Source organism: Schistocerca serialis, chromosome 7 (assembly GCF_023864345.2).
Source record: "Schistocerca serialis cubense isolate TAMUIC-IGC-003099 chromosome 7, iqSchSeri2.2, whole genome shotgun sequence".
NCBI classification, from domain to species: Eukaryota; Metazoa; Arthropoda; class Insecta; order Orthoptera; family Acrididae; genus Schistocerca; species Schistocerca serialis.
In genome coordinates, this window is record NC_064644.1 from 248,107,276 (window position 1) to 248,126,437 (window position 19,162).

The following is a 19,162-nucleotide window of genomic DNA, read 5'->3' on the forward strand; positions in this document are numbered from 1 at the left end:
GCTTAAATGTGTTGGTGGCAGAGCTTATCAGGGGGGTTGGAAGAGAACTATTAGATAAACTGACTATATATGCAGATGATATTTTATTCTTAATCAAGACTTGGAAAGAACATGAAATGAGAAAGGGAGGAATGAAATTGAAGCTATCTAACTGAAATTTGCTCTCAAACAGCTTAAGTTTCTGGGACATAGGATCAATGAAGATGGGATGCTCCCTGACAAAGATAAAGTGCAAGCAACTGCTGATTTCTTTCCTCCTAAGACTAAGAAACAACTTAAGTCATTTTTGGTTTCGTAGGGTTCCTTCACAAACATGTGAAAACACAAGCATTAAATCTTCATCTAATGACATCAAAGCACAGTTAGTGAACAGCGAATTATTACACAGACTTGACTTATCCACCACTTTTTGCCTTACAACTGATAGCAGTGATTTTGGGTGGTGGTCCATGTATCCCAAGAAAAAGAAATAGATGAGGTTAAAGTCCACCATTCAGTTGCCTTTGCAAGTAGGATACTTAAAGAGAGAGAGAGAGAGAGAGAGAGAGAGAGAGAGAGAGAGAGAGAGAGAGAGCGAGACTACTCCATTTCAGAAGAGAACTTTCAACTATAGTATGGGGAATCATAAATTTAGGAATTACTTATTAGGTCACCAAGTAAAGGTATACACAGATCATAAAGTTTTAAAGCTATATTGAAGAATGTGAACTCTACCACCCTAGACTGACCCAATGGACTATTTTTCTCCAGCAGTTTAACTTTTCTGTGGAATAAATTAAGGGGAGTGTCAACACTGTGTCTGAAGCCCTATCCAGACTACCAGTGGGAAATATAGATGACACTGAACATGAAAATAAAAGGAAAGACCTCACCATGGTGTATATAAAGGGGGCAAAGAAAGGAAATAGATTTTAAAATAATTTGCAGTCACCTCAGACGTAATCAGAACCATGACGACAACTGGAAACTGGTAAAAAGTTATCTAGGGGAAAAAAGGGCCCAGAAAAGATACAACAATACTACTACATTTTCAAGGGGGTACCTTTTTACAGGCACAGCCTTGATAGTGACAGGTGGAAGGTTTGCTGGTCTGAAGAGAACATAGGCACCTTAATATTTTACACTCATACCAGTTTTGGTCATTGTGGGAGCCTTAAGTGTACTCAAAAAATACAGGACTGTGTCTATGTTCTTAATATTGCCTGCAGAGTAACAAAGTGCCTCGCATCCTGTGGCAGGTGCCAACATATCAACGATGATAATCACACCAACAAGGGTCATTTACAAAGTGTAATGCCTAACAAGAAAATGGACCTCATGGGCACTGACTTACATGTGTAATTACCCAGAGCAAAAGGGGAGGGAGGGATACTGTTACATTTTTGTAATGGTAGACCTAGTCTCGAAGTTCATTAATATGTACTCCGTAAAGAAAACAACCAGCAAGAAAATAATTCGAAAAAATGACCCGAGACTGCTTTCTTATAGTCGGTACACTAAAGGCTTTACTTGCAGATAATACATGCCAGGTCACATCCAAAACCTGGAAGGAGTTTACAAATGAACATAACATTAAACATATTCTCATCTCAATCTACTCTCCATCCTGTAATCCAACAGAACAATACTTAAGGGAGATATGTCGCCGATGCAGGATGTGTTGTAATAAGGGCCATACCAATTGGTTAGAACATACTGAAAACTTTTCGGATGTCTTAAACAGTCTCCAACATACCACCACAGGATTGTCCCCCTATGAAATAATTTATGATAAACAATCTGCATATTTTGTCAAAGAGTTAATAGAATATCCATTGTGCAAACATATCTCAGCAGCAGACAGGGAAGATGTTATTAGGGAGATTATGAAGCAACATTGCAACAAAAGAAAAGAAAGGCATGATGGTAGGTTAAAACAGAGGCGGTTCAATGTTAGCAACTTGGTCTTAGCAAAAAGTTATGCAAAATCTAAATTCATAAAGTGCAGAAAAAAAAACAATCTTCAACATATACATTGGCCAATTGTAGGAAATCCTCACCCTAATACAATAAGCCATAAGTTTTGACACTATCTGTAAAAGTCAGAAATAAGAGAGAAGCAGACACTGGAAGTGACCACCACCTTGTTTTCATCGAGTTCAGATTGAAGATAGTGGAAAACAGATCAAGGCCAATCACAGGAGCAAAGCAATGGATATGGTAAGGTTAAAAGATCAATACATCAAAGAAAGATTTGCCCTTGAACTACAAAAAAGATTTCAGATCCTCTTCAGGAACTGAAACAGGTTGACAAAAACTTATTGGCAGCTATCTAGATGTTGGAGAGAAGAACTTAGCATTTAACACACACCAAAGGAAAGAATGGTTCTCTGATGACATGTGGGATGAAATTAACTGCAGCAAAGAACTAAAACAAAAGTTAAATCTTTGTAAGACATGAGTGCACAAGATAGAAGTGCAAAGAGAGACAAACAAAAGAGTGAAAATAGGGACAAAATGAGATCACAATAGGCATCATCACAGAGACAGGAAGGGCATTTTAAGGGGCTGTTAAAATTGTGAAGACAACTAGGAGGAATAGGTGAGAGATGTATTAGAGGAAGTCAAAGCAGATCAAGACATAAATCTGTAATGTACAAAGGACGAAATTAGGAGTACTTTCAGGATCCTAAAAAATGCAAAGGTTCCAGGCCTATTTTACAACAGAGCACTGGAGCTCTTAAATGCGGTTACCGAAAGTAGTGTTAAAATGTTCCACCCATTGCTGAAGCACATTTGGCTCAAAGTGAAATCCCCAGTGAAGTAGAAAAATGGACAGGGGGGGGGGGGGGGGGGGCTGGAGAGGTCTAGAAAAAGAGGTAGACTTTGGAAAATTTACCCAAAACTGCAGGTCAGGGGTGATTTCACCAGATGGGATGAGAAGGAAAGACTGATTGTTGGGGACAGCATGAGGTGAGATTTGAAAAGCTGAGATCTTAAAGTTGGAAGGTAGGGCAGTATGCAAGACAGAGAATACTGCTGAAACATCATGCACGAATTAATAAGAGTGCAAAGCTAAGTGCATTGTACTTAACAGAGGTGGCAGGGGGCAGCAAAAAACAGACAGGTAAGAAAATGAAAGACGTAGAAAACTACTGTGAAGAAACGCTGAGATGAAAGAAATTAAAGTACATTAGGGCCTTTTAGACTGCCATGACCACCACCAAATTATCAGTTAGGATGAATGGTCACAGACAGAGGGTGTACACTGGCAACACACAATATCCTGTCTAAGAGCATGCTCTACAAGACAGTCGTGACCTTGGTGGATGTTTCACCACACTCGGGATCCCTCAGACATCAGTTTCTCAGAATTCCACAGATGGGAGCTAGCCCTACATATCCTTGGTTATCACCTCCCATCTGGCCTTAATTTATACTAATTTCTTCTGTTTCAGCATTTCTTTGAAGTAACTATCCTTTCCTTACACCGTTTTCATTTTCTAGATCTTTCATTTTCCTACCTGTCTATTTTTCACCGTCCCCCTCCCACCTTTGTCTTGTACAAACAACATAGCTTTAGCTTTTCACTCTTACTAACTTGTGCACAGTGTTTTAGCAGTAATCTCTGTCTTGCATATTACCCTGTCTTCCACCATTAAGCTCTCAGGTTTTCAAATCTCGTCAGGTAGAGACCCCAACAATCAGTCTTTCCTTCTCATTCCATCTTGTTAAGTCTACCCTCACCCGCGGTTCTGGGTGACTTTTCTGGAATCTACCCTTTTTCCTAGACCTCTCCAGTCCTTTTCTTTCAACCCTCTCCCTTCCCCTTCAATCCTATTGCCGGAAGGGGAAGCCACTGGCTCCAAAAGGTTGCATAATTGTAACTTCTGAAAATGTGCATATTATGCTGTCGCATGGTGAGTAGATATTTTATCTATCCAATTACATTATAAGTATTTACGATAGTAATATTTTCAAGTTGTTAATGTTTCATATTGCTCTGCTTGCTTTTTTATAAAAAGTGATTTGATTGACTAATGCAGGCGAAACTGCAGTAATTACTTACTTTACTTCCAAATACAGTCCACTTCAGTCAGGTGCATTGAGAAGAGACTGTGAATCCAAGCCATCTCCACCAAGGAAGCTTGTGTTGAGAGTCAACTGGCTACCAAGTAGTGCAACAGCTGCTGCGCCTGTATTCACACCAAAACCACTCTGGCCAAAGGGGAAGAATGAGCCTACTACACCTGGTTGTGTGCAGCACAACACTGATTCTGACCCCTGATTTAATGCTTGAATCTGTAAAAAATATTTTTTTAAGCTGCTGTAAGTTAATGAGGAATGCATTAAATTTATTAGACCCAACACTTACATAACTCAATATATTACATTTAAAAAAAAAATTCTCAGATAATGAGGAATTGTGTATTGCAGTACATCAACACTACTGTAGACGACACACCAGGATTACAAAATCCTGTTAGAGCATACAGCGAAGGCTTTCATGACTGATACATACATATTTGGTTATTTTAGTTTATGGATATTGGGCTGTAGTTGGCTGGTTTTGTGTGTGTGTGTGTGTGTGTGTGTGTGTGTGTGTGGAAGGGGGGGGGGGGGGGTGGCTACAGGACAGAGGTCTATCTGAAGTTAGTGGTGACATCAGCCATAAATTTGATCAAATTCTAATAATACACACAACCATAAAATCAAGTCATTGATGCCACAGATGAGGAATAAATGAATGAGGTATAAATATAAACAGACTGGGCCAGTCTGCATGCTAGAGAGAAGATGAGCCCACCTCCCGTCAGTTTCATTTTATCTTCTGTACTGATACAGAGTAACACAGTACCAGGATAAATAACTCCTAGTCAAGTAGAGACGAGATCCATAACAGTAAAAGTGAAAAGGTTATAAAATAATGAAAATCAGTAGTACCAACAAAAGTAAAATAAAGTAAGAAAAGCAATCTGATGAGTAGGTGTGTTCACTGCTTTGTGTCCCGCAGGGCTCAGCATGCAGTGGTAGGCATCTCCCCCACAACTGTCCCACCCCCAATCCGTGATAGTCAAACTGCTAAAAATGGGAATACAACCCACTCTCCTGGAGGAAGCATAAAAAGCCTATTCAACTCTCCTTCCACTGTCACCTAGTATCAGGTATAAGGAATCAAAGTCTTAATCAAACAATGGAAACTTCAGGTTTCTGAAACAAAGTCTTGCCTTCATGGGAATGCAATACAAGGGGAAGAGGTAACTTTGAGGGAGGGGGGGGGGGGGGGTGGAGGGGAGGAGGAGATATTCCAACACCAACAACTCCAAACCCTCCCCAAAAGCAGTTTAAAATGTTGGATATGAGAATAAAATCCAATTTCTTGGAGTAAATGAAGAACCAAACCACCTGTCTGAACGTTGTCAACATTAAAAGCAAAGAACATGGAAGGCAATGCAAGGCATGGAGATACAGTAGGAGGGGGCATTCCACCAGGATGAGAGCTACTCTCTGCAAGTCTCCACAATCACAAAGTGGTGTTGCTCAGTACTTATGCTCAGTACTTAAGAGAGAATTATGGGTTAATCTGGAAGGAGCAATGCGGGAATGACATAAGACGGTGGATTCCATACATAAGGAACAAAAGGAGCCATGCACTCATAATTTATTTGACAGCATGGAGTTTATTAGAGGGAGCAGTAGGCCACCAGATGATGTTCCATCTCCAATTGTGTACAGGCCTTATTTGCCCCTGCAACTCTCGGTCTGAAATTGTCAAAGCAACTGTTAGACAAGTTGAACAGCTTATTTCCCAAGATACCCACATGAACAGGTATACAGAGAAAGACAACTGAGCAGGTTGTTGCTGTTGAGGTCTTCAGTCCTGAGACTGGTTTGATGCAGCTCTCCATGCTACTCTATCCTGTGCAAGCTTCTTCATCTCCCAGTATGTACTGCAGCCTACATCCTTCTGGATCTGCTTAGTGTATTCATCTCTTGGTCTCCCTCTACGATTTTTACCCGGCACGCTGCCCTCCAATACTAAATTGGTGATCCCTTGATGCCTCAGAACATGTCCTACCAACCGATCCCTTCTTCTAGTCAAGTTGCACCACAAACTCCTCTTCTCCCCTATCCTATTCAATACCTCCTCATTAGTTATGTGATCTACCCATCTAATCTTCAGCATTCTTCTGTAGCACCACAATTCGAAAGCTTCTATTCTCTTCCTGTCCAAACTAGTTATCGTCCAGGTTTCACTTGCATACATGGCTACACTCCATACATATACTTTCAGAAACGACTTCCTGACGATGTTAACAAATTTCTCTTCTTCAGAAACGCTTTCCTTGCCATTGCCAGTCTACATTTTATATCCTCTCTACTTCTACCATCATCAATTATTTTAACTGAGCAGGTATTCTCCAATTAAAACAGCTTCGCGATTGACAATCATAGTGGAGATGGGAAGTGTTGCCGGCGTGCAACCAGATATGCTAGACAAGGCTCTGCATGCATCTACAAAGCAGGTAACACAGTGACCATGTGGCTCTGAAGAAAGAACTATGATTGGCAGGCAGCTGGCCTTTCCACTCAACTCACTGAAATGTCAATCACAAATTGGAGTACAGGATGACTAAGACCAGAGAGAAGATCAGTAGCCTGGAGACTGTTCAGTGAGTTACTAGAATTTAAAACAAGATTGATGGAGATCTGTTCAATAAAACATAGGGCACTGTTAATGTTAGAAGTTTTGCTGCATAAACAAAACATTTTCCCATCCTGTCCAAGGGTTTAGAGCCATCAGGGTAAATGACAGTAGCACCTCCTCATACTTCCAAAGAACTCAGAGAAACAGAAAGGTGAGGAAGGAGCGACTGAAATTGAGGTTCCTGAAACAGACCAGATGTAACTCATTGTCTGGATACTAACCAAGGACAAGTCACAGGAATACACAGAGACCACACTCTAAGGGAGCTATGGAGAAGGCAGAGGATCCAGCAGAGGTGCATTGTAACGGAGAAACACATTCAACAGTAGGCATCAGATGGTTGACATCCCTTGTATGAAAAGCAATTTAGTAAGTTGTATGAATAGCAAGAGTTCATACAATTGGAAGTGAAGAGGTAAGATCCCCACTTCGGCAAGCAGACTGCCTATGGGACTGGTCAGGAAGGCACCAGTGGCCAGTCTTCCACCACAACGATGTACCGGGTCCAATAATTTCAGAGATGACGGTAGCACTGAACCATACATTCAATCATAGTCCAATCAAGACGAGACCAATGTCCAGTAAGAATGAAGTAGAACAGCACTTTCGGCAACCCAAGAGCTGTGGGCAAGGAAGCAGTAAGCTTTAAATTTCCACATTCAGCTAGTTTTAAAGTAACAAATATGGTGGAGTCAAGCCATATTATTTCAAGGAGGAGTCACAAAATTTGGAATTGTGCACCACTGTGAACCAAAACAGAGTTGCAGTTTCAGATGAACTGTGGTACAAAGACAGAAATACGTAACTCATGATTAGTGGGGGAAAACTGAAGGCCATGGGAAAGGGTCCAAGCAGAGGCCCTCCAGATGGCTCCCTGGAACTGGCATTCAGATAAGGCTACTGACTGACAGTTGTACAAAAATCAAAAGCCATTGATAAGCAGTTCAGTGGTAACCACAAGTTTGACAGATGTCACTTGGCCATTGATGGTGATAAGAAAGAGTGTAACATTCTGCACTGAGCCCTTAGAGACACCGTTCTTTCGGACCCATAGGGAGTCGAGCGATGTACCACTTCCAACCTGAAACAATCGGAAGGATAAAAACTGGCAGATAAAAGTTGATAGCACACCCTGAAAACCCAATCTTGGAGGATAAGTAAAAAGTGCTGGTGCCAACAAGTGTCGTATGCCTTACAGAATTTGAAAAAGGCTGCAAATGAGATTTTGGCATTTAGAAAAAGCTTGTCAGACTGCTATGTCTAGCATAACCAGATGGCCAGTTGTGGCACCCCCCCCCCCCCCCCCCCCCCCCAGAAACGACACTGATAGACAGACAAAAGACAATGTGATTTCAGAACCCATCATTATCATCCCTCTACCATCTATCCAAACAGTTTGCAGAGCATGTTGGTGAGGCTGTCGATGGTCATAGGTTTTTGCCTGGTTTACGGTCAGGATGATGAATTTATCGCACTCAAAGAGAAGGGAAAACATCTTCAAGTGAAATAAAGTTGAAGACCTTGAGTAGATGGGCGTCTGGTTGTCACATCCAGATGGTGGATCATCTGATTATGAATCGAATCAGGGCCTGGAGCCATATCAAGAGATGAGTCAAGAGCCTGTAGCAGTTCCTGATCAGCAAAAAGAACATTACATAATTCAGTATTATGGAGGTAAACTACAGAGTGTCATCTTCAACATGTCTTTTATGCATTGGAATGTAGCTAGATAAGAAGAGATGCTGACATTGTTGAGAACTGGGTCATGGGCTGTTCATCAATAGTCAACACATCCGTAGAATTACCACCATGAAGGAGGAGACTCTGAACAGTTGTTTATCTTTGACGAACCAGTAGACTACTGAGTTTCATCCACACCTCGGATGCCAGAGGCAAATGTTCCCACAGAGGAAACATAGCTCTCCCAGCACTCCTTACTGTGCTTAACTTGGTAGCAAGGCTTTGCATAGAGCCCCAAAGCAATGAGTGTGGTATGTGAAGGAAGTAACTCAAGATATCACAGGGCCATACGACAGTCCTGAGTAGTACTGTGCCACGTCTCTGGTCCAACACACAACCAGCTGCTGATGGAGATATCCCATAAAAAGGGGCACAGTAGTTCTATTAATGTGGGTGGTCGAGTCAGAGACATCTCGACAACCTTTCCGATACAATCTGATGGAGAAGGGACAAATGTAATGGCAAAGGCATACAAATACCAACTGGCTCTTCGGGGACCTCAATACAGTAATGGGTCCATTGGGTGGTGACAAAAAAGGTGACAGGATCACCTGAACGTACTAAATTTCACAAGGATGGTGACGTAGTGCCCAATGTAGAGAAGCCATGAGATCGAGAGAAGATATTGTAATGTCAACATCTGAAAAGATGCCGAGGACAGCACTAAAGTGGTTAGAGGTACAGTCATAGAGAGGAGACATATCAAGATAAGAAAGAAGCTAATCAACTGCAAGGCCTCTACCAGAAGAAGTAGCACTTCTTCACATGGGGTGATGTGCATTGTAATCCCCAGGCAGGGGAAAGGGTGGAGAAACATGATGGATTAAGGTAGTCATCTCAACGTAAGTCAGTGCCTGCCTGGAAGAAAATAAATGTTACAAATGCTGATCACTGATGTCAATTTCACTGATACTGTGGGTCCACTCACTGATGACATCTGTAAAAACTAATGTACAGATCTCACTAGATGCTCTCTCAGGGCCAGTACAGTTCAAAAAGAAAGCATGATAACCTCAACAGGTTAGGGAATGGAATGGTCATTAATGAAATATGTTTCTCAGAGAGCAACACAGATCAAAGAACTGGAGGACATTTGTAGTTTTAGTTCTGGCTGGTGACAATAATATCAATTGCAGTTACACTGTTTAATCACATTATGGGAGTCCTTGTTAGGTGTGAAGGTGGCAAGGGGACAGTTCATGCCACAGGATCACAGCCTATCATTAGTGGGGAGGGAAAAACACCTACAAACACAGGCTCCGAGTTCAGGAGCACAGAAGGATCTGGTACCTGGTGTGAGAACTTAACTGCTTAAAGAAGCAGTGGGGCCCAAAGTCTAGGGCTTCTTCATACACTGACTGATATAAAAGCTGTAAAGTAATCATCATACTTTGTCTATCAGTGTTGGAAATAACTGGTGAGATTAATCAACAACAGAAATGAAACATTCTCAAGCAATGAATGCTACAACTATAAGAGAAGATAAACATAACTGGATGAAGATGTAATTAAATGAATGGTTTGATGGAGATGAAATCAATGAAACTACAACTCTAAATGGTACCAATGCAAACCATTCAGATATGCCAAACCAGCAATGTAATGGAGATTTGCACCAAAGGGCCTAATGGTTAATGAAACTACTAATGACAAACAGGAAATCCAGGTTAGTCTCAGTCTGGCACAAATTTTAAATTATCGCTATGTTTCCACACCAGACAGCCTTTTAGAACAAACTCTGGAGTTTTATCTCCCAGCTACAACCTGCTGGAAGTAGTGTGGCACAAATTTTTTCAATGGAAAAAAACATTTACAGATGGGCCAAACAAAATTAAAAATAGAATTAATTTATGATACCTAATATGCATCATCTAACAAGAATGGAGGATGAAATGTTTAATTTTAAGTAATGGTTGCTAGCTTAGGGGAAGACGGCAATAAGACTTGAGATTACAGATCAGTGTAATTGACTTACCTTAAGTGATTTGGGAATACAGGAATCATTCAAATGCTGTATGGAAGATGTAATTAACTAACTTATTACATCAAGGTAATAGGACCTTAATGTAAACAGAGCTCCCCTACAAATGTTTTGAGTTGAAAAATTTGAGGTGTATAAAAAATAAAGGCCTTTACAAATGAAAATAAAGGAATGTTACAAAGACTGAGGAGCTGGAGTGGGAAAAAACAGTGCAGTCATAGATCCAAAGAAACAAAACAGTAGGTGCAGAATATCAAAGTTAGTCTCCATGAGGATAGCTAAAAAAGTTTGATATGCTTAAAAAGGAAATCTGGACAGCAAAGAAGAAACAAAAAGCTGCATTCACAAGTTGGACCTGTCAAAAGGAATATTTTATGTACGTAAACTAATTTGGACAGTACAAAAAAATGAATATGTTCAAAGAAAGGTTCACATGAACATTTGCAACATAAGCAATTAGACAGCAAATCCAGAATCAATATTTACAAATCATAATCTCAAAAAGGAAAAAAAGTGAAATTATTGTAATTTTATTTAAAAGTTGCACTATATCAGCCAGATATACAATGCACTGACCTGTGCAGCAAGAGCACGAGTAATTATTTCAACTTGCACACGACCACCTCGCTTTATCTCCAGTGGTGGCAGCCACCGATAATAGCACTGCGCCCAGAGTTGCAACGATGAAACTCCACAGCGAGGTGACAGTGGAGAAACAGACGACTTAGAAGGCCGCCTGAACAGCGGATTGTGAAACAGCTCTTGGTCACGTGCTTCTGAGAACTGCTCATCCCAGTCCCAAACACTGCGGAGTATTAATGGATTTTGTGGATCCTGGAAGAAGCAATTTGTTATACATGAAGTAAAAATGGTAATCATTTATTCAAGGAAAAAATAAACCAACAGAACTTTATGGTCAAGACTTTCCACTACCATATGAAAAATTCTGTTTAATGATAATTGTTCACTGCAACATAGTAGTTCTGCCCGGAAGATGATTGCATAAAAACTAAACAGCACACAGTAATTCATTACTTTTGAACTTAGATCTCTCTCTCTCTCTCTCTCTCTCTCTCTCCCCCTCTCCCTCTCCCTCACACACACACACACACACACACACACACACAAACAAAATGTCATTAATTATTCTCTTGCAGTGCTTCACTTCAAATGGGTGGCACTGATCCACTCAGAACTGATCACTACACTTGTCCCAACAATAAAGGAAAGGTATGCAAGTAAACAAAAAACTGCTCTCATAATGATCAAAGAATTAATCTACCATCAGGCATCACTTGAGACATCTAATTCTAGCAGTACATAAAAAGCTGCAAATGCTGTGGTGTCCTCACCAAAATACAGAACTGTGTGTAGGACCTAACATTTAAGTTATTTAAGAATAACTTTCTTCCAACTGTGGACTTCATTGCTCTGTTCTTAGACTTGTCAAGCCACAATTTGTTAATCACCACTTACAGCTACTATTTTTCCACAGATGTATAATCCTTCCATTTGTCTGTGATATAACACCAGTAGGTTAGACACCACACCCCAATGAATCTCCGCTATAAGTCAGCTGCATCATCTCCCTGTATTCTAACATGCCCTGTTACTAAATGGTTCAAATGGCTCTGAGCACTATGGGACTCAACTGCTGTGGTCATCAGTCCCCTAGAACTTAGAACTACTTAAACCTAACTAACCTAAGGACAACACACACATCCATGCTCGAGGCAGGATTCGAACCTGCGACCGTAGCAGTCGTGCGGTTCCGGACTGAGTGCCTAGAACCGCGAGACCACCGCGGCCGGCGCCCTGTTACTGCTACATAGTTAAATATTCCTTCCTGCACTTTTGCAAAAGTTTAATATAATCTCAATTGTTTTCAATTATTCTCTGTTGTGTACAATTGTTATACAGTTTGTATCCACTGAGCACACGTGAGCATATAATAAATTTCTCTCCGTTTCTAAAGTCTCACTCACTCTGGTGCCAAAAAGATATCCACAAAGTTCTGTATCAGACAATGAAAATACTATATGCAAAGGAGACTAAAATACTATCCCACTGAGACAATGCAAGTGCTGCCATCCTTAAATGCACAGACGGGTATACCTATTCCAACTGAGGGAAAAACACACACACACACACACACACACACACACACACACACACACACACCTGTTATTCATCGAACTTAATATTACCGAGAATCAATTGTGGCTTTCTTGGGAAGATTCCTAATGTTATCACTGCATATGATCAAGTCAGAAACAACCATTTGAAGGCAGACAAATGAAACACATCCCAAGAAAGTGTTGTATAATCATAACAAAAAGACCTGGTACAGGGCAGCACTAATACTTCTAACCGTAAGCTCAATACCCTCAAGGTGAACACAGTGTCCAATATTCCTAGATAGAATGTTTTGTTCATCCACATTACTGGGATGCAATATCTCTGCATAACTTCATATGTACTTCTATATCTATATCTATAATCTGCAAACCACTGAGATGTGTATGGCAGAAGATACTTCCCCACTGTGCCACATATTAGAGTTTCCTTCTGTTCTGTATACACTGAGCATAGGAAGAATGGCTGCTCAAACACATCTATGCATGCTGCAATTAGTTTAACCTTGCCTTTGCGGCCCCTGTGGGAGTGATATTTACAGAGCTGCAGTATATTACTAGATTCCTCACTGAATACTAGTTCTTGCAACTTTGTAAGTAGGCTTTTGTATGCTCTTTTGTACGTGTTCAGTATTCTCTGTTAGTCGTATTCGGATGGGTCCAATACAAAGGAGCAATATTCTATGATGGGTCACACGAGATTTTTGTAAACAGACTGCATTTTCTCAGTTTTCTACCAATGAACCAAAGACTGTCACCTGCTTTGTATATGACTGAGCCTAAGTGATTACTCCCTTACTAAACCCCACAAATGGTTTTATTCACATATCTGTACAAGATCCTTGATCCAATTTTGAAAAACTGGTATGCTAGTCACACGCAGCTACAATTTTTCATTTAGTGCTATGCGCAATTCTACACTTATGAACATGTAAAGCAAGAAAAAGTTCAATGTATCTCTCATTTGGCTTACTCAAGTATGTAAACTATTAATTGTACCAAGATAACCATCATTATTGGTAACATTGTATAACACTTCAGAAAACCAATTTTAACATTTCTCTTCTACATAAAACCACATTCAGAAGTGCCCCTCATATATTGAAAGATTCAATTCACTCGGATTATATCACAATACCTAGATATACTATATCATGTCAGAAAACTGCCCATACAGAGCAACCATTAAGTAACCCTTCTTCTGTCTCCTTGTCCTCAATTTTTTTTTTTTTTTTACATAATGAAACTGACAGACTTGTATACATTTATTTTCCTTCTGATGAATTTCCAGGCCATAGTAGAATGACACTGGCAGTGAACTTTTTCTTCGAATTACTTATGGATATATAAGCTAATAAGTTCATCTGCAGTGTAAATAACTTAAATTTTTATGGAACCTCTGTGCTTCACAGAGAGACTTCTTTCAAACCCCACTTCAGTAACATACTTGCTGAATTTTCTATTCCAAGCATGATGAGTTTGTTTTAGATCATAAAGACTTTTCTTCAAATGAAATAGCCTTCATTATATCAAGCAGGTCACTTATATAGATGGTTACTTCCAAATCACCATACAAAAAAGCAAAATCCACATATATTTTGATAAGGTTCGTATTCTGATTTGGAGAAACACTTAGTTATTGAGCAATGAACATACATATCTTAAAACTCTGTTAATAATCAAAACTTCTGGCGAAAAATCCTTTACTACCAGTCTAGCCTTAACTTTATCAATGGAACTGTCAGTACTCCTTTTTATTTTGCAAATCCATTTACAAGGAGTGGTTCTAAAGCCCAAGTCTGATTGTCTTACAGTGCTTTTATTTCTTCATCCACTGCTCCTTTCCACTTACGTTGTTGATCTGATCTCATGACTCCTTGACTTGTTTGTGGATCTACACAATCTATTCAAGCAGAAGCTACATAATCTTCATATGTTATTGGACCTTTAAAACTGGAAACCATGTCTCCTGGTTGTTAATTAGTTAGTTACATGTTCCATGGATCATTTTGTACGATAGATCCTAATGATGTGGAACAAGCCATTTTACATTCACATCACATTTTTTTAATGCTTACCTTCTATACAAAAGATGTTTTAGGCTAAAATGTAAAGTCTGTCATTTATTCCCAGCTGGATGAGACACACAAAACTGAAATTATCATCCATGACTTTTCAGAGAATTAAATATCATTCCTGAAAGTACTAGAGAGAAAACTATGCTCTAAACAGTACCTTAGGGGAGTGATGTAATGGTCTGACAGTGCATGGCCTATAACTCACTACAGGAAGTACCTTGTCCAAGACAAAACAGTATTAAAATGTGCACACATCTTCTATAACCAATATATTGTACTTTCTAAGAATACCGTAACTCCACATCAAATCTCGAGTCTTTTCCAGATCATAAAATCACACAATGGAGATGTAAATAAATGTATGAAATACTTTTATATGACCATGTCCCATCAGGTCATATTAACAAGTAAGGGACCACGTTGTCCAGTATCACACTGACTGTAGCTCACAGGAGTTAGTCATGAATACATAGAAGGTAATGGTTACTATCTGCTATGGAATATTTTGTTTGTATGTGGTGAGATTAATGCTATGGTAACTACTCCAACTGTATCAGTTTCTATGAGAATCATTCAGATTCTAATGACTCCCATTTATTTTCACAGAAGTTAGAGACATAAAGAAATTACAATAACACAACTAAATACAGCTAGATTTCATGTAAATACTGTCATTTTCTTCTACTTAGTCACCATCATTTGTCATGCACTTTCGATAATGATGAACAAGAACCTGCATGCCGTACTCTTAAAAACATGAACAAGCTGAGGCTAGCCACCATCTTACAGCTTTGATGACAGCTATGGAGTCTGGAAAATGTGGGCCATGCAGTCCATCTTTCATAGGCCTCAAGAGATGGAAGTCTGAAGATGCTAAATGATGGCTCTATAGCAAATCTGATAGGACAGTGCAGCTAAAATTAGCAATGAATTCTACAGTTGCAAAACTGTTGTGGGTCATGGTATTATAAAGCTGCAACGAAAATTCAGGTTTGCAGCCTCGTTGGTGTCAACTTGTAGTGTTCTGACTCAATAGCTGCATTAGGCTCCACACCATCTAGAAGAAAAGTCTCCTGCCTACATCAAAAGACTGAACATCACTTTCCTTGCAGGTACCCGTGTCTTATTTGGAGAATTCAAATGTCATCACTCACATTCTGCCAAGTAGTGGTGACACTATGTCTCATCTCCAGTGATGATGGCTTTAAGAAAATTTTTGCCTTCAGCCTCATATTTGTTCAGAAGATCCTGACAAATCAGCATTCAGTGATTCTTTTGGTCTTGTGTTAACATCTGCAGGACCCTTCTCACACACATTTTGCGATAACTGGGGTTGGATAATAAATTGTTTAAGATTGCAGCCAAAAAATTCGTATGTGCACACAACCCCTTAACTGTAATCTGATGACCATCATGAATGAATTGATCAAGACTACACCCAGTCATCCCAGTCTTCAGTCTCACTCAACACTGCCTTAAAGTCACACTCCCAGGCATGAGGTGCAATGGGGCAGGAGCTAGCGAAAAGACATCTGCCACAGCTGCGCTCTAAGAGTTCTAGTTACTCGAGTGCCATTTGTTCAGAGAACTATTACGATGAAACAGGACATTCTGTCAATATTAGCAGGCATGGCATATGTTCTGCTGGACAGATCCAGAACAAGTGTCAAGGTAGTTCCTGCTGGATTGCCACCAAAGTACTAGCTTAATTTTATTATGAATTTGCATCATCACATTAGATGAACAAAGTATCAATGATCAAATTATCTGATTTACTCTTACAATGAACTGAAACAAGAATGCTTATGATTTATTTTCCCATCACTTTGAGTTCCTGAACTGTGTGAATGTGGCAGTGGTATGTCATCTCACTGTGCAAGATCATCTCAGCTATAATAAGTGGGTAAACTAAAATAAGGATGGAGAGAAGGAGTGTGGTAAAATCACATGTAGATGTAGGTAAAATTTTATTAGAGTGAGATTGATGAAAGCTGCATCATGATCTGAGTGAAGAAGTCCTGGAGAAGGGCGAAGGTGTCCACAAAAACACAAGTCAATATGATGGGAATTCAGACTATGGCTTCTGAAAGTTTGAAAGCTGGCATACGAATACTATCAGTTGACGAAATAAAAATACAGCTTAGTTTTCAGGAACAGACATCCCTCAGCTACAATCTGGTAGAAAAGTTCAACAGAACGCAGAAGGGGAAGGAAAAATAGCCTATCATAGAGCTAAGAATTGTCAGAGTTCGCAGGGAGGAGACATTATGTCTATGTCAGTCTGAGAGGCCTTCACTGGAGCCACTGATTTAAACTGTTATAATATTATAAGAATTAATATTCCTAAAGTGGATGGTCTGCTGTCACTAAAATCCATAATGGGCAGCAGCAGGGGCAACATGCGACTGTTAGGGAGAATGAGGGTGGTGTTGGAAGAGCTTGGACATGTGATGAATGTCAGCTCCACATCTACGACATAGGAAGCCCTGCTTTTGCTTAAGCTGATTTTACAACATCTATGGAGTAAAGTTGCTTAGGAAGTGAATTTGATTGCTTTTGACAAAGCATTCTTGACAATCTAAATCAACTTAAATGATGGTAGAAAATGAGCAAAGCTTATGCCAGGTGAGATGGAATCACTCCAACCCATGTTGGTAAGTACAGTGCCATATTTACACCAGCAGTCAATGTCTTAATGTTGTGATTTAATCATCATTGATGACCACTTTTTCCAAATGGTGGGGTTAGGTTATTATTGTGGCTTGGAAAATATTGGGTTATTAATTCCCAGAAGATGTCAAAACTATTCTGGCATTGTAGTTTGAAGCCCCGTGTGCCAGCTCACCTAAATCATATGCTGCACAGCACAGCAGAGATGTGGCTTAAAATTGTAAATTGATTTGCAAATTTTTTTTTCTTTTGTGCTAGTAGTGACACTTCGAAGATGCAAATCAGGTTTGCTTTAAATACATGCTGTAACAGTCATGAAAGTTAGTTACCTTTGAGATTGGAAGTGGTGAGTTGATGTTAGTCAAGAATGCCTTTCAAGCAACAAAGACACCATTATCAACACCTCACTGAGTTTGAATGGGATCATGTAACAGGGCTACGAGAAGCTTAATGTTTCTTCTGCGATACTGCAGGAAGACATAGCAGGAATGTAGCCATTGTACACGATTGCTGGCAGTGGTAGTCATAGAATGTATGGATGCAAGTAGACTGGGCTCTGGACAGCCATTTGGCACTACCAAGAGGGAAGACCATTGTGTTCCACTTATGGTTCTGATGCATCATGCTGCATCTACAGCAGCAATTTGAGCAGCAGTTGGCACCACAGTGACACAAAGAACTGTTATAAATCTATTACATCCTACAGTGCACATTCCACTGACCTCAAATTGCTATTTGCAACTTAAATGATGTCAGGTGAGAGCTCATTGGAGGGCAGGGTGTTCTGTTTTCAGATAAAAGCTGGTCTGCATGCTTGACAAACCGGAACTACACCTGGAGTTACAGTCTGGAGTGCAATTTCGTATGACAGCAGGAGTCTTCTCGTGGTTATATAACACACACCAACAGCAAAATCAAACAATAGAAAATCCAGGATGGACTGTAACATATTATGAAAAGGATACTTGCTACTCACTGTGCAGCAGAGATGGTGAGTTGCAGAAAGGAACAAAAAGACTGTTGGAAAGTTAGCTTTCGGCATACAAGGCCTATATTAAAAAATAGACACACACACACACACACAGCTGACAGAGATGGTGGTGATGTGCATATGGGTTACATTTGTGTGTGCATGTGTGGGGGGGGGGGGGGGGGTGTCTATTTTTGACAAAGGCCTTGTTGGCTGAAAGCTAATTTTCCAACAGTCTTTTTGTTGGATCTTTCTGCAACTCAGCATCTCCACTGTAAGGCGAGTTATGTCATTTATGAACACCATTCAAGGGAGCGTTTTCCCACCCGATAATGGCCGCCAGCAAACTGCTGCTGTAACCCAACATGTTCTACAGAGTGTTGACATGTTGCCTTGGCCTGCTCAATCACCAAGTCAGTCTCCTATGAAGTACATATGGGATTTCAATAGGTGACAATTCCAACATCATCCACAAACAGCATTAACTGTCGCTGTATTGACTCACCAAGAGTAACAAGCATGGAACGCCATCCCACAAACTGACATCAGACACCTGTCCATACAATGCATGTCCATTTGAAAGCTCGCAGTTACAACAGTTGTTAGGCCTAATGCACCAGGATTTCACATTTGCAATGGCTTATCTCATGCTTACATTAACATGTGATCTTGCAGCATTAGTCACTTAACTATGTTACTTAGCAAATTTATTCCCAAAATTTCATTACTCTATATTAATTATTTTTGGGTGTTGTAAATTTTGTTTCATTGATGTGTAGGATTTTACCAGATATATCTGCTGTTTATTTACACATGTACCAACCCCGCCCAGAGTGTAATTGTCTTAAAACTATTCATTATTGGAATTGATATGGTAGGGCGCAATATACTAGCAACTGC

At 40.0% G+C, this 19,162-nt stretch overlaps 1 protein-coding gene across 2 annotated transcripts in view; it reads right to left on the reverse strand.

The window, feature by feature from the left end:
• LOC126412281 (myotubularin-related protein 10-B) overlaps positions 1-19,162 on the reverse strand; it is a 124,489-nt gene that overhangs the window by 22,633 nt on the left and 82,694 nt on the right. Inside the window, exons 12-13 of one of the 2 annotated variants that reach the window (XM_050081791.1) lie at positions 10,986-11,243; positions 4,049-4,281 (exon numbers count right to left, since the gene is read on the reverse strand). In XM_050081791.1, the coding sequence (XP_049937748.1) occupies positions 4,072-4,281; positions 10,986-11,243 (468 nt within the window). In that variant the 3' untranslated portion in view covers positions 4,049-4,071. The remainder of the gene's footprint in view (positions 1-4,048; positions 4,282-10,985; positions 11,244-19,162) is intronic. The other variant, XM_050081792.1, reaches the window with a different exon arrangement.